This window comes from Lactuca sativa, chromosome 7 (genome assembly GCF_002870075.4).
Source record: "Lactuca sativa cultivar Salinas chromosome 7, Lsat_Salinas_v11, whole genome shotgun sequence".
Taxonomy (NCBI): Eukaryota; Viridiplantae; Streptophyta; class Magnoliopsida; order Asterales; family Asteraceae; genus Lactuca; species Lactuca sativa.
In genome coordinates, this window is record NC_056629.2 from 190,319,190 (window position 1) to 190,333,059 (window position 13,870).

The following is a 13,870-nucleotide window of genomic DNA, read 5'->3' on the forward strand; positions in this document are numbered from 1 at the left end:
TGACTTGTAATGTTATCGTTTATGCTTTATGGTCTGTATCGGAACATGACATCCCGAGTTTTGTCTATATAATGAAAATGCATCTCTTGATGAAATGCTTTGATAAATATTATTTTATCATGTTTGTTTTGGGAACAAATTCCGCAACACTTTTAAATCAAAAGGATTTACTCTGAAATTATTTTAAAAAGCATAAATGAAATCGGTCTTTTCTGGCCGTGATTTTGGGGATGTCACACTATATTTGGTATGTACTTGACCCGAGAGTGGCATGGTTCATTTGGGTTGCACTTCACCGGAACAATTTGTAAGGATGAACTTTTGAGAAAAGGTTATTTATGATTTATTAATATACTATAAGCTCTAATATATTAATATGAAATCATATTATTTAATTAATATTGATCAAGAATTAATTTGAAATTAATTTTCTGATCAAAAGAGACTAGTTAAATATATGCGGATTGATTGTGTAAATCAATCATTCTTATAAAGTGGGCTAATGATCCATGATTCCTTATGTTAGACCAAAACCATGTGGTGACCCATGGAGGTTTAAACCCATGGAGCATGAGGAATGTGGAAATTCATGCACATTAGGGTTTGCATGGTGTAACCCTAATCAAGCCACACTATAAAAGGATTCCTCTAACTAGCAAAATCGGACACTAAGTATACACACAAGAGTGCTAGCCAAAATTTGAGTGCAAGTAACCTCTATCTAGTTCTTCCAATTGTTGGTGGTGATTTGTGGTTCCATTTGAGGCATTCGCATTATTGGTGCTAGGATCTTAAAGCTTCAAGGTTTCAACTACACCAAAAGGTATGTCATCTAACTAGATTTTGTAGTGTAGATAGTCCATAGTATGCTAGTTAGGATGATGCTTTGGAAACTTTGAAAGTTTGCATGTATATTAGAGAAAACATAGATCCAAAGCATATAAGGTTGCATGTATACCATAGGAGTATTAGAATGCTCAAAACCCATCATACACCACCTAACTTATCCATAAACTCATAAAGGAGGCCAAAATCACAATAAAACCCAAATGAGAAGATCTAATCATATACCAATCAAGGTTTGAACTTGATACGTCAAAATAGCTGCAAGAAATGGAGTGATTCTGGATCCAAGGCTTACTTCTCCAAGCTTGAAACTTCAAGATCTTCTACTCCCCCTCACAAGGCACAAAATGGACACCAAACTCTTCTCCAAGGTCCAAACGCTTGATAGTGGATGCTAAAATTCGATTTAGGGTTTATGGGAATAGTGGAGGCTCATAAGGAAGCCAAAAAGAAAGACTTGATGCCTTTAAATATGGTGCAAGACCCTAAAAATTAGGAATACGCGTGCCAAAGACAACCAACACGCCGAGTTCCCTTCCAAGAACTCGATGAGTTGGCCCTTAGAAAAGAGGATTTATTTCCATAACTGACTTTATAGATTCCGGATGTTACAGTACACACGACGTACGTACTAGGAATTCAAACTTAAAGAGTCAAGGGTTAGAAATGAACCTTCTCGGAACGGGTGTTACAACACAGTTGTGTCCTCCTCCAACTTATTGTCACATCACCGTCTTGATGAGTATAGCGTTCGTCCTTATATACAATGGGAACCAAAATGTTAAAACACTATCACAAAAATTCCATTATCTCAGCCGAACGAAAAAAAAAAAAAATACAAAGACCATTTTTGCATTTACTCTGAAAATTTATTATTATTAATTTTTTGTAACGTCAAACTAATCTACTCATAACTATCATCACCTATGTCTCAAACGAGACTTAAACTAATGACCTCTCAAATAAGAGAATCACTCCTTACCGATATGCCAAATACTCTTTGGTCTCTGCACACTCCTTACCGATATGCCAAATACTCTTTGGTCTCTGCAAATTAACTAAGCCAATTTATAAAGCGTACTTACTAATGACATTGAAGGAAAATTAAATTAATTTAATGTAGTTGATATATTTTATATAGAATATTTATTTATGAATACTTAAAATGATTATATGAAATAGTGAAAATAAATTAATAGTATAGACTATTTTTTTTAGGGAAAATAACGCAACGACCCTATTATGTATTTCGAATTTACCCTTATAGTCCCTAAAGTTTTTTTTATGCCTTTTAAGGGAATAACGTTATTTTTTACTTGTTTGTTACCTCATACAACAAATTTCATATGCGATGTACCATTTATGTTTGTTGACCTGCCTAGTCATACTTGATTATTTGACTTTTTTAATATAACCGATTATTCGTCTGACCTTTCCAGTATCAGATTCGTCAATTAAAACCTTAATATCTGCTCTGTCTGTAATCTTATTCAATCGGATCAAAGAAGCAAATCTACATTCAATGGCCAAACGAACTCTACCGATCCTCAAGCAACAACTTCACCGACCAAGTCCATCTGTTCCAAGCCCATCCCGATCTGTCACTTACATGCCCCGACCAGGTGACGACGCTCCTCACACAATCACCTTAATCCCTGGAGATGGAATCAGTCCCCTCGTTACCGGAGCCGTCGAGCAAGTAATGGATGCGATACACGCGCCAATTTACTTCGAAAAGTTCGATGCTCATTGTGACATGAAGGCCATACCAATGGAGGTCATAGAGTCGATTAAGAAGAATAAAGTGTGTTTGAAAGGAGGTTTGAATACTCCCATGGGTGGAGAGGTTAGTTCGTTGAATGTGCAGTTAAGGAAAGAGCTTGATCTGTACACTTCGCTTGAAAATTGTTTTAATTTGCCTGGATTACCTACACACCATGAAAATGTTGATATTATGGTGATTATAGAGAATACTGAAGGGGAATATGTAGGGATCGAACACGAGGTTGTTCCTGGTATGGTGAAAAGTCTTAAGGTATACTTTAATCCAAGTATCGTTTGCTTTTATCTCGATCTAATTTTCATTGAATATATGAAAAAAAAAATTATAAACTTAGAATCTCAGGTCAAATCTCCTTTAGGCTCTTAAAAAAGTTTAGGGAAGGAAATGATAGGCCTGAAGAAGACGATTTGGATTTGATAAGGCTATGTAGCCTGAAGAAGATGATGAATAAGAACTATGTGTGTGAGTGTGACATTGTATGAGGTAAAAAGACGTGTCATTTTGTTTATAATAAACAAATAAATGAATAGATCAATTAAGCAAGCTGGTGAGCTGACATAAGGGGCTAAAAGGGTTACCCAATAAAAACCAATTACACTCGACAAAATTAAATTTATTCTTTTTAAAAGACATGGAATTTTTTTTAAGAAATAAATGGACAAAGTAGAAATACATAATATATATTCTTTTTAATAAAAAAAGTGGGAAGAATAAATTAATTTTTGAAAGAATGAATAGTAGCCTCGTCGACCTTGGTTCAAGCCCGGCGGTGTTTCTTCTCCTTGATTACTTAGTCTACTCGTCAATCTTCGATCCTAAGAAACCGACCTACGTCTTCCTTCCTCCATTTTTTATCTCCTTTTTCTCCCATTTCCATTTCTCAAAAAAGCGACAAAGCTGCACTGAGATATCCTGACGAATTAGGGCTTAATCGTTTTCGCATAATTCGATTTGATCTCTCTGTGTTTCGACAATGGCGGGGAGGTCGAGATCATCGATGACGATGACCGTCACAAACACGCCGGCCAAAGATCTCGCGTATACGAATTGCGCATATGTTTCCCCTTCCGATCTTCGTCAATTTGCTGTTCCTGGATCCAATCTCGCTCTCGCACTTGTTGGTGACGTGTTCGTTCTGTCTATAGCATATCCTTCTCATATTAATCGTATAAGCAAATATTATATGTGAAATGGTGATTATTGAATTTCGTGATGCTTGAAATTTTCTGAAATTGGATGATTGTCTGTTCGTTATAGGCATTTCTCATTAGACATAACTGATTGGATACAACCTACGAATGGTAATACTTCTAAACATGACAAAATTTACTATTCCGCCACTCCTCTGTCTCTGGATCTCTCTCTCCATTTTCGATTTTACAGGTGAAAGAGAACGACGAAAAGTTTCATTTTTTAACTGTGCAACCTTAATGTTTGACCCTCACGTAGTATACTATTCCGCTACTCCTCTAGTAGTCTCTGTTCTAAAATCAATAGCGTAGCCTGTGGTCTTATATCTGTGGATTGACTGTTTTTTTTTTTTTTTTTTTTTTTTTTTTTTTTTTTTGTGATTGTTTGAGCTAGATAGTTAGTTAAACAATTAAGAATGTAGATTTTACTGATCATATCCTACAACTTCAGTTACATAAAGTGATTACTAGGTATTAATTATTTGTTTAATTGTATAATACCGTATGTGAATTGTTGCTACTGCTGTCACCTTGTAATTCTGTTATGAGGAAGATCTTATTTGTGCTAAATGTTTTAGCTGTAACATCTGCTGATAGCTGTTAGAGTGGATTTGTTCACATTAAGTTCATTTTCATTGGATCTTCTATAGATCACTTGAACAACTGGAACTAGTAAGAAATTGGTAATTCTGTAGCTCTTGTTTCCATATAGATACTTTGGGACTTTTGGTTCCTTGTTCTTAGGGACTTTTGTCAATCAAATTAAACTAACTTCCTAGAACCTTGGTCGTATTTAGCTCTGTAAAATCTTACTGGTGTTTGTGCTTTAAAATTGAGAATCCCTGATTCCCTGTTTATATGTTTAAGTGATCTGTTTGAGCATTAAATAATTACTGTTATCATGTTATCCATAAGAAAACAATGTTTCTCTTAACCAAAACAAACTGCCTACGATACCATACAAAGTGGGCAAATTGGTCTTAATGCCATCCAACGACGTCATGCAAGAGTTTCTACTGGAGATTCAGTATCTGTTAGCAGGTATGTGTTAATCCTTAGTCTGCTGTAGCCTGTAGGAACTAAATATGTTTTAGCACTTTACAAATCCCTTTTGCCAACTATTTCAGGTTTGTCCCACCTGAAGATTTCAACATTGCCTTACTTACCCTCGAGTTGGAATTTGTTAAAAAAGGGAACAAAGAAGAACAGGTAGTTTCCTAGACTCTTACTTTTAACTTCTTGCTTTGAGATTGCATGTTTCCATACTAAATTTTGATCTTTTTTGTATTTTGCAGGTTGATGCTATTGTTTTAGCTCAAAAGATACGTGAAAGATTTATAAACCAGGTTATGACAGCTGGACAAAGGGTAACTTTTGAGTTTATTGGCAATGGTTATATCTTCACAGTCACCCAAGTTGCTGTGGAAGGCCAGGACAAAACAGACATTGAAAGAGGCATGCTTTCATCTGATTCATACATTGTCTTTGAAGCCTCAAACTCTAGTGGAATAAAGGTATTATTATTATTATTTTCCAAATGACTCTTCAATAAAATAGTAAAATACCCCTGTGTCTGTTTGTTGTTCAATAAGTTTTTTCTTTATTTTCAGATTGTGAATCAACGTGAGGCTGCTAGCAGCAATATCTTCAGACACAAGGAGTTTAATCTTCAATCATTGGGCATAGGTGGTTTAAGCAATGAATTTGCAGATATTTTTAGAAGAGCTTTTGCCTCTAGGGTTTTCCCTCCACATGTGGCAAGCAAGTAATGTCCTATACTCCTATCATTCTATATTTCTATCAATATCTCATCCATATAACATTTTCTTTGAAATATTCTTATGAATTTTTATGTGTCAGATTGGGTGTAAAGCATGTGAAGGGAATGCTGTTATATGGTCCACCTGGCACTGGGAAGACTCTAATGGCTCGTCAAATTGGAAAGATGTTAAATGGAAGAGACCCAAAGGTACTTTATTTTACATTGAAAACATATTGGAAATAAAAAAGATTATTAATTTTTGGTTGATTTCACAAATTAGATTGTAAATGGGCCTGAAGTGTTGAGTAAGTTTGTTGGTGAAACTGAAAAAAATGTAAGAGACTTATTTGCTGATGCTGAACAAGATCAAAGATCACGAGGTAGGATTAAAAAATCTTGACTTTTATACAAGCTTGTTTCATTTTTTATTTTTACCTTTTTGTTCATATTTTTCCAGGAGATCAAAGCGACTTACATGTCATCATTTTCGATGAAATTGATGCAATTTGCAAGGTATGTCAATCCCTTATTATAATAATCTGATATTGAATTTTATTTTTTAATTTTCATTTTCAAATATTCATCATAATCTATTTTTGTAAATTTTCAGTCTAGAGGTTCTACTAGGGATGGCACAGGAGTGCACGATAGCATTGTTAATCAGCTCCTTACAAAGGTTTGACCAACCATTTAAAGTCAAACTCTACAATCAAGAAAAGGAATTAAATTAAATTAACACTGAATTTCAAAAATCCATGTTTTTTAGATAGATGGTGTGGAAGCACTGAACAATGTGTTGCTCATTGGTATGACAAACAGAAAGGATCTGCTTGATGAAGCTCTTTTGAGGTGAGTCCATTAAAAAATCTTGTTGACTAACTTTTAGTCTTCTACCATGTTTGCTGACGTGTCATCTTCTAATTGGTTAGGCCTGGTCGTTTAGAAGTCCAAGTGGAAATCAGCCTTCCTGATGAAAATGGTCGTCTCCAAATTCTTCAAATTCACACAAACAAGATGAAAGAGAATTCTTTCCTTGCTCCAGATGTCAACTTACAAGAACTTGGTATGTTTTTTAATTTATATAATTACATGTAAATATATCTTTGTATATGTAATGATTTGTAATTTAATGGAGGACAGCTGCAAGAACAAAGAACTACAGTGGAGCAGAACTTGAAGGTGTGGTGAAAAGTGCGGTTTCTTATGCACTGAATCGCCAGCTCAGCCTTGATGATCTTACCAAAAAAGTAGATGAGGAAAGCATAAAAGTCACCATGGATGATTTCTTGAATGCTCTTCATGAAGTTATTCCAGCATTTGGTGCTTCCATGGATGGCCTTGAACGTTGCAGGTATAACAATTATCTAAACTTCTTCCTTTTTTTTTTTTATTTATTATAATATATATTTTCTAATAAATAAAAATGATGCAGACTGAATGGAATAGTTGACTGTGGTCAGAAACATGATCACATCTTCAAAAGAACAATGCTATTAGCAGAACAAGTTAAAGTTAGCAGAGGTAGTCCACTTGTCACAGTTCTTCTAGAAGGTCCTAGTGGCAGTGGTAAGACTGCAATGGCAGCTTCTGTTGGTATTGGTAGTGATTTCCCATATGTGAAAATCGTAAGTGTTTTTATTTTTTTTTATTTTATAAAATCCAATTTATTCACTTAATAAAATTAATATTATCACTCTCTAAAATGGTAGATTTCGGCTGAATCAATGATTGGCATCAGTGAAGCCAGTAAATGTGCACAGATTGTCAAGGTTTTATCTTTTTCTTTTGTCTCAATTATTCTATCTTATATTACTTGACTTGTTTCTCATGAGAACACTTTTTATTATAGGTATTTGAGGATGCTTACAAGTCAACACTGAGCATTATTATCCTTGATGATATTGAAAGGTAATTTGAATATATAATCATATTGTCACGATTCCAATCTCTATAGTTATTGCTTATTTAATCTATTTATTATTTAATTAATGCAGACTACTGGAATATGTTGCTATTGGACCTCGTTTTTCAAACTTGATTTCTCAGACACTGATGGTCCTCCTCAAACGCCTTCCACCCAAGGTTCTCCTTATCTTGTTATTGATATACTGGATCATATTCATAGGGGTAATTTTGGAAAATTTAAAAAATTGGTGTGGTCTTATCTTATCAGTTTTAAACTTTCAGGGTAAAAATATGCTGGTGATTGGAACAACAAGTGAGGTGAACTTCCTGGAGTCGGTTGGCCTTTGTGATGCTTTCTCAGTCACCTACCATGTTCCTACATTGAAAACCGAAGATGCTAAAAAGGTAATACTAGTAATTTACTAATTTGTCCTTATTCTTCTTATATAATTATATGTTTTGTCTTTTTTTTTCTTTTCTTCAGGTATTGCAACAACTTAAAGTGTTCTCGGAGGATGATGTGGATTCTGCAGCTGAGGCTCTTAATGATGTACGATTCTTGATTTTCTTTTTTTAAATATTTTAATTTGATTAGAAATATTTAAATATTTTTGTTTTTGTTGGTGTTGTAGATGCCGATCAAGAGGCTGTATATGGTGGTGGAGATGGCGGCACAGGGAGAATCCGGTGGAAGTGCGGAAGCTATTTATGCCGGAAGGGAAACAATTCAAATCTCACATTTCTATGAGTGCCTACAAGATATTGTCCGTTACTAAGCCTTGTGGGGCCCGGGAAGTACACCCTTTTCTTCCTCTTCATATATATATATATATATAATATAGACCTGGTTTTGATTTTTATGGAAAACTGGAGTTTTGTTTTGTTTTGTTTTGTTTTGTGTTTATTTATTTTTTCCCTACATTTGTTTTGGGTTATAGCAACCACGTGACGATTTGACAGCACAGTTTAGTAATTACTTTGTGTGAGAATATAGCAGATTCATAGCTGCTGCTAATTTGTATGTGTTGACTGTTATTGGTTTTAAAAGCTGGAATTTTGGTAAAACTTGACCACATTTGACACTTCTTTTAATGGACTCGCACTCGCCTCAAAAGAGCTTTTCATCTAGCAGATCCATCCTCCTGTTTGTCAATTAGAAGCACCACAATTGATCTATTGTTGAGAGCATCACCTCAACATTTTCTATGGCAGCTTGTTCATATAGCACTACCTGGGATCTCATTTCTCACATTAAGATATATAAGATATCTCATTATCGGTCTTAGAGGATCTTTCAAAGTCATTGATTAAAGTGTGTCATGGGTCTTGATTACCATGTCTAATCTAATGATATGAAAGAGTCGATGAATTTAATGGAACCCAAGTCATGCATGTGTCGACACCACTACTAAAGGTGCAAAAAAAAGACAATTGGAGATTACATGGAACTTTGTGATCTCCACTATTAGACTGATATGATGGAAACTTTGCAAGTCTTTGACGAGTTTCAATGTGCCTTATACTTATCGTTCATGTCAATTTTAAAGTTCCAAAACATTAATTTTCTTGGTTGAATTAGATAACATGTTTGTTTGGTGTATTTATAGTAAACATCATTTAATTTATATTGAATCCAAAATACAAATTAAGACTGCAAACATCATTTTATTTATTTAAATAAAATATAGGAAAATTCCGATTCTTTGCTACCCGAAGCCTTACTTGAACCTAGCATTTATATATCGAGGCTATGGCCGGCCAACTTGATGTTTGTCCACGTAGGCGGAAGGCTATAGGGGCTCCATGCTCTTTCGGCTTATAAGCATTGTATTAATATAAAGTATGGAATAATTATCAGTATAATATCAAAATTTATTACAACATTAATTTCTTTTACACTGATGTGGGTCTACCACTTTCCACTTCTCTTTTTAAACCACAGATTCATTCTCTCTTTTTATCTCTTCACAACCAGGGGATCTGTATCTACACCCCTTCCATAATATCTCATTTTCTAATTTGCATTCAATCCACAAATATTTTTGTTAATTTATATGTTTTATATTTTTAATAATATAAAATAGGCTAAGATGGTAGTGATAACTGATAACTATCCATAGTAGAAGGGCAGCAGATTCATTTATTCCACAAGAAAAAAAAAACAATTGCAACAAAATGCTTAATTTTAATTTTAGAAATATTTTTTCTGATCAACAATATAGTAAAAATGAAACCTTTTAAATATTTTACAATTGTATGTCTTAACGAGTTGAAGCTAGTTGATCAAGAAAACCATTGATAACCAAAAATATGTTTATCTTAAAGTTGGGCATGATTGATATACATTTTTCAAATTCAATAGACTTATCAGTTAGATCCAAATTCAATAAAATAAATTATATCATGTCATATTTATAAAGATGATCGTTTATGTTTGTGAGTTTTATTGAACATATTGATTGAAGCTTGGGTTAGAGCTTGTTTAATAAAGTAGCCCCAAATTAAGCTTGATATCCAGTCAAACATCAAATGAATCGATCTGAATGGCTCATTGGTAGCTTGCAACTTGCTCACACCCTATGTATAGTGTTCTTGTTATTTTTGAATGGTTTGTTGGTTTTGTATATGGTTCCAAAGTTCTTGTTATGGCCCCCTAGTTCTATTGCTTGTGTTCTACCCTTTTATGTCCATCAATGATATAGACCGTCGATTAGAATATCTATATTCAGTACGTTTAAATAAATATTATAACATTTTCTCATGAATAACTCGAGAGTATATAGCAAGTATGTATAATAGTAGTTTGTATTTTGAAATGAAACTTTATAATCGAATTTTCAGTTTCCTATTTAAGTCAATAAACCTTAAAAAAAACTCATATTATGAAATAAATAAAGATTCCAAGATATGTAGATTTGGTTCCACTAGTTTTAAAGTTCATATGGCTATAATATCTTAAAACTTTTATTTTAAACAAAAATTATTAATTTAAAATTTATTTCATATAGCTTTTAAGAGCTTACATTTCTATACAAATTAAAACCATATTGTCCGGCTTACCAACTAATTTTGCTTATAAAGTCGTCTATTTAACGCGTATTGAAAAAAGATCAAACTTGATGAAGAAGGAAAAAAAGTAGCTTAAACCGTTGAGTTTGGTAGTGCCAATCTGACATCGATTTCCATATTTATGTTACAATCGAACCAATAAGAACCCTCCACGTGGACACGACAGAGTGGTTAACCACTACCAAACCCACGGAAAACAGGCCAACGATTCCTTCTCCTCTGCCCCAAAATCCCCAAATCCCAATCTCTACTTTTGTCACTAACAAGTCTAGAGAGAGAAAGACGATGACAGTGAGCAATTGTCGCCATTAATAAAGCTCCCACACTCAATCTTCGCTTTCCATTTCCCCAATTTCCTTCTTCTTTCTTCTTCTTCTTCTTTTGATTCTTTAAATTCAGTTTACAGGTTTTATGTGATCGATCCCCCATGTCCTAAAACTCGAATCTTCGTACCTTCGAGCTTAAATAATTGAAACCCGTTTTCGAAACATGTTCTTCGCTTTCCCCAATTGCTAATTCACCACATTTCTACAACGATTATTTTCTTCGAAATTCGATTTTGGTGGCCGTTTTGTTTCCTCTGATGTTTAGTTTCGACTCATCTTATCATCAAACACCAATCAACTCTTCATCCAGCTCGATCCCTTCAAATTTCCTTCACCCTACGTATTCCTGCTCTTTCTCCCGTTTGAATTTCATCAAATTCCGCCTAAAAATCTGATCTTTTTTTCTCGATTTGAGAAATGGGAGATCGATTAAGGTCAGCCACGTTCGATGACTTACCATCGCATTTGATTCTCGAAATCTTGACATCCGGAGCCCGACTGGGCGGGTCGGATCTCGTCTGTTTGGAGCTTACTAATACAACTTTTCGAGGTACCCATGGATTGGTCCCTCACAAGTTAAGATCTTTGGTTGACTTTGCAGCTTTTCAGCTTTCTGGGTCGCATCCGATATACGTTTCTTTGAGTTACAGAGCTCAAGAAGAACTGTTAGCTCGATGCAGTGGTAACTGGAAGAAGGTTTTGAGATTCTTGCAATCAGTCCACCAGTCTTCCGACATCGTTGAAACCTCTTCAGGGAATGTATGATTATATCCCTAATCCCTCTTTGTTATATGTTCTTCTTACTATTTTCATGATTACTTGATACTTAATCTATCTTTCTTACAGATGCAAATCAGAAGCGGAAGGTATCACACATTACTGATCAAAGATTCAAAAATTTACTCTTGTGGTTCGAGTTTATGTGGTGTTCTTGGTCATGGCCCCGAAACAACAAATTGTGTAGCTTTCACTCCGATCAAATTCCCATATCCTGTCAATGTCACCCACGTTTCAGCCTCACATAATCATGCTGCATTCGTCGCAAAATCGGGAGAGGTTTCTAAACACTTTCTATACTTCTCTATCTTCATTTTTTTTCAAGACTCTCAATCGTTATACAAACTATAAAATGTTTGTAGGTTTTCACATGTGGTGATAATTCATCGTTTTGTTGTGGGCATAGTGATACAAATCGACCAATATTCAAGCCAAGGCTAGTTGAAGCACTAAAGAATGTTCCATGTAAGCAGGTTGCTGCTGGGGTTAGTTTCACTGTGTTTCTTTCAACAGAAGGTCAAATCTACACATGTGGGACCAGTGGACATGGTCAACTCGGTCATGGTGACACCCTGGACAGACCCACACCGAAACTGGTCGAACCCGTTGGACCCATCGGTTCGGTTGTTCAGATATCCGCGGGTCCAAGCTACACCCTTGCGGTTACTAATGATGGAGGTGTTTACTCGTTTGGGTCTGGTTCCAATTTCTGTCTTGGCCATGGTGAACAGCATAATGAACTCCGCCCTCGTGTGATTCAGTCTTTCAGGCGGAATGGAATCCATGTTGTTCGTGTTTCCGCTGGTGATGAACATGTCGTCGCACTTGATTCCAACGGATTCGTAATTCCATTCCACCCTTCTCGTGTTAAATCTCCGTCTTTCTAGTCTTGAAGTTGATTACATAAATGGGTTTTTTTAGGTTTACACATGGGGAAAAGGCTACTGTGGTGCACTTGGACATGGTGATGAGATCGATAAGACCACCCCCGCGCTCCTAACTAGCCTCAAGAATCACCTCGCTGTACAGGTTCGATTTTCTTCTTTTGCTGCTTTTCTAATCAAAGGAAACACCTTTAAAGATCTGATTAAAAGTGTTATACTGTGTTTTGTTGGAGCGTATATGTATAATTCAGTGTCGAAATTGGATTTTTTGTGGGTATAGGTGTGTGCAAGTAAGAGGAAAACGTTTGTGTTGATGGATAGTGGATGTTTGTATGGATTTGGATGGATGGCATTTGGGAGTTTAGGGTTTCCAGATAGGGATGTATCTGATAAAGTGTTGAAGCCGAGTATGCTTTATAGTTTAAAAGATCATCATATATGTCAGGTGAGCACGGGTTTGTATCACTCGGTTGTGGTTACTAATCGAGGTCGGATATTTGGATTTGGGGACAATGAAAGAGCACAACTTGGGCATGATGAATTGCGGGGTTGTCTTCACCCGACTGAAATCTTGGTTGAAGAATAAGTGAAAATGGTGGATTTTAGATAGCTATTGGGTTTGTTTATGTTTGATATTATTGTAATAAAACCAATTGTTATAATTAAAATTTTATATAAGACTAAATGCTAGGTAGAATTTTTCTCTGCCACCTATATCAGATTAACTAACCATCTAAAATCATTATTAGAAAGAACTTGAAAATCATGGTAGTGCACGGTACTGAAAACGTATCCGTACCAGTACCAAAACCAAAAATTTGATTTACTAGGATTTAAGTATCGAAATGATAGTTACTATACGATAATACGATTACTCGTTTGATTACCGTACATGTATTAATACATGATATCAATTCCATTTTATTATCAATTTTATGTGCAACACCAAATGTAGATTCATTCAGGATTTCTTCAACATAGTGGTTCCTTTGAGTTTGGGTGTAGTGTTGATGTAGAGGGGTCGCGTTATTGCTTACGCTTCGAGGCAGCTAAAGCCTCATGAGGCGAATTATCCTACGCATGACTTGGAGTTGGGGGATATAGTGTTCGCCCTCAAGATTTGGCGACATTACCTCTATGAGGTTCGCTGTATTATTTACATGAATCAACCGAGCCTGAGGTATTTGATGGATCAACCGAATCTGAACATGACGCATCGTCGGTGGTTGGATGTGGTAAAGGATTACGATTGTGAGATCCTTTATCATCCGGGAAATGCCAATTTGGTGGCCGATGCTCTCAGATGCAAGGCGGTCGCAGCTCCGATC

At 35.3% G+C, this 13,870-nt stretch overlaps 3 protein-coding genes across 3 annotated transcripts; all 3 read left to right on the top strand.

Moving 5' to 3' along the window:
• The first annotated feature begins 2,368 nt into the window (after positions 1-2,368).
• Positions 2,369-2,987, top strand: LOC111907110 (isocitrate dehydrogenase [NAD] regulatory subunit 1, mitochondrial). Its single transcript, XM_023902903.1, has 2 exons — positions 2,369-2,881; positions 2,964-2,987. Exons 1-2 carry the CDS (start codon positions 2,369-2,371, stop codon positions 2,985-2,987), a joined length of 537 nt encoding a protein of 178 aa, XP_023758671.1.
• Positions 2,988-3,369: 382 nt separating this feature from the next.
• LOC111907117 (vesicle-fusing ATPase) lies at positions 3,370-8,551 on the top strand. The gene is made up of 19 exons (XM_052765417.1): positions 3,370-3,774; positions 4,764-4,860; positions 4,947-5,028; positions 5,115-5,333; positions 5,430-5,584; positions 5,680-5,788; positions 5,862-5,961; positions 6,039-6,094; positions 6,192-6,257; positions 6,348-6,430; positions 6,511-6,644; positions 6,722-6,932; positions 7,014-7,206; positions 7,291-7,350; positions 7,431-7,489; positions 7,576-7,663; positions 7,769-7,891; positions 7,971-8,036; positions 8,119-8,551. Exons 1-19 carry the CDS (start codon positions 3,603-3,605, stop codon positions 8,260-8,262), a joined length of 2,217 nt encoding a protein of 738 aa, XP_052621377.1. The 5' UTR covers positions 3,370-3,602; the 3' UTR covers positions 8,263-8,551.
• A 2,060-nt stretch (positions 8,552-10,611) lies between these two features.
• Positions 10,612-13,247, top strand: LOC111907118 (ultraviolet-B receptor UVR8). Its single transcript, XM_023902913.3, has 5 exons — positions 10,612-11,640; positions 11,728-11,937; positions 12,021-12,500; positions 12,580-12,687; positions 12,823-13,247. Exons 1-5 carry the CDS (start codon positions 11,299-11,301, stop codon positions 13,126-13,128), a joined length of 1,446 nt encoding a protein of 481 aa, XP_023758681.1. The 5' UTR covers positions 10,612-11,298; the 3' UTR covers positions 13,129-13,247.
• The last annotated feature ends 623 nt before the right edge of the window (positions 13,248-13,870 follow it).

Excerpts from the sequence above, each read along its gene's own strand:
- LOC111907110 (XM_023902903.1), top strand. The coding sequence starts at position 2,369 with ATGGCCAAACGAACTCTACCGATCCTCAAGCAACAACTTCACCGACCA. Across the intron at positions 2,882-2,963 it reads GTATGGTGAAAAGTCTTAAG|AATCTCAGGTCAAATCTCCT; the intron begins GTATACTTTAAT and ends TTATAAACTTAG.
- LOC111907117 (XM_052765417.1), top strand. The coding sequence starts at position 3,603 with ATGGCGGGGAGGTCGAGATCATCGATGACGATGACCGTCACAAACACG. Across the intron at positions 5,962-6,038 it reads ACAAGATCAAAGATCACGAG|GAGATCAAAGCGACTTACAT; the intron begins GTAGGATTAAAA and ends ATATTTTTCCAG. Across the intron at positions 6,645-6,721 it reads TGTCAACTTACAAGAACTTG|CTGCAAGAACAAAGAACTAC; the intron begins GTATGTTTTTTA and ends AATGGAGGACAG.
- LOC111907118 (XM_023902913.3), top strand. The coding sequence starts at position 11,299 with ATGGGAGATCGATTAAGGTCAGCCACGTTCGATGACTTACCATCGCAT. Across the intron at positions 11,938-12,020 it reads TCGTCGCAAAATCGGGAGAG|GTTTTCACATGTGGTGATAA; the intron begins GTTTCTAAACAC and ends AAATGTTTGTAG. Across the intron at positions 12,501-12,579 it reads CACTTGATTCCAACGGATTC|GTTTACACATGGGGAAAAGG; the intron begins GTAATTCCATTC and ends GGGTTTTTTTAG.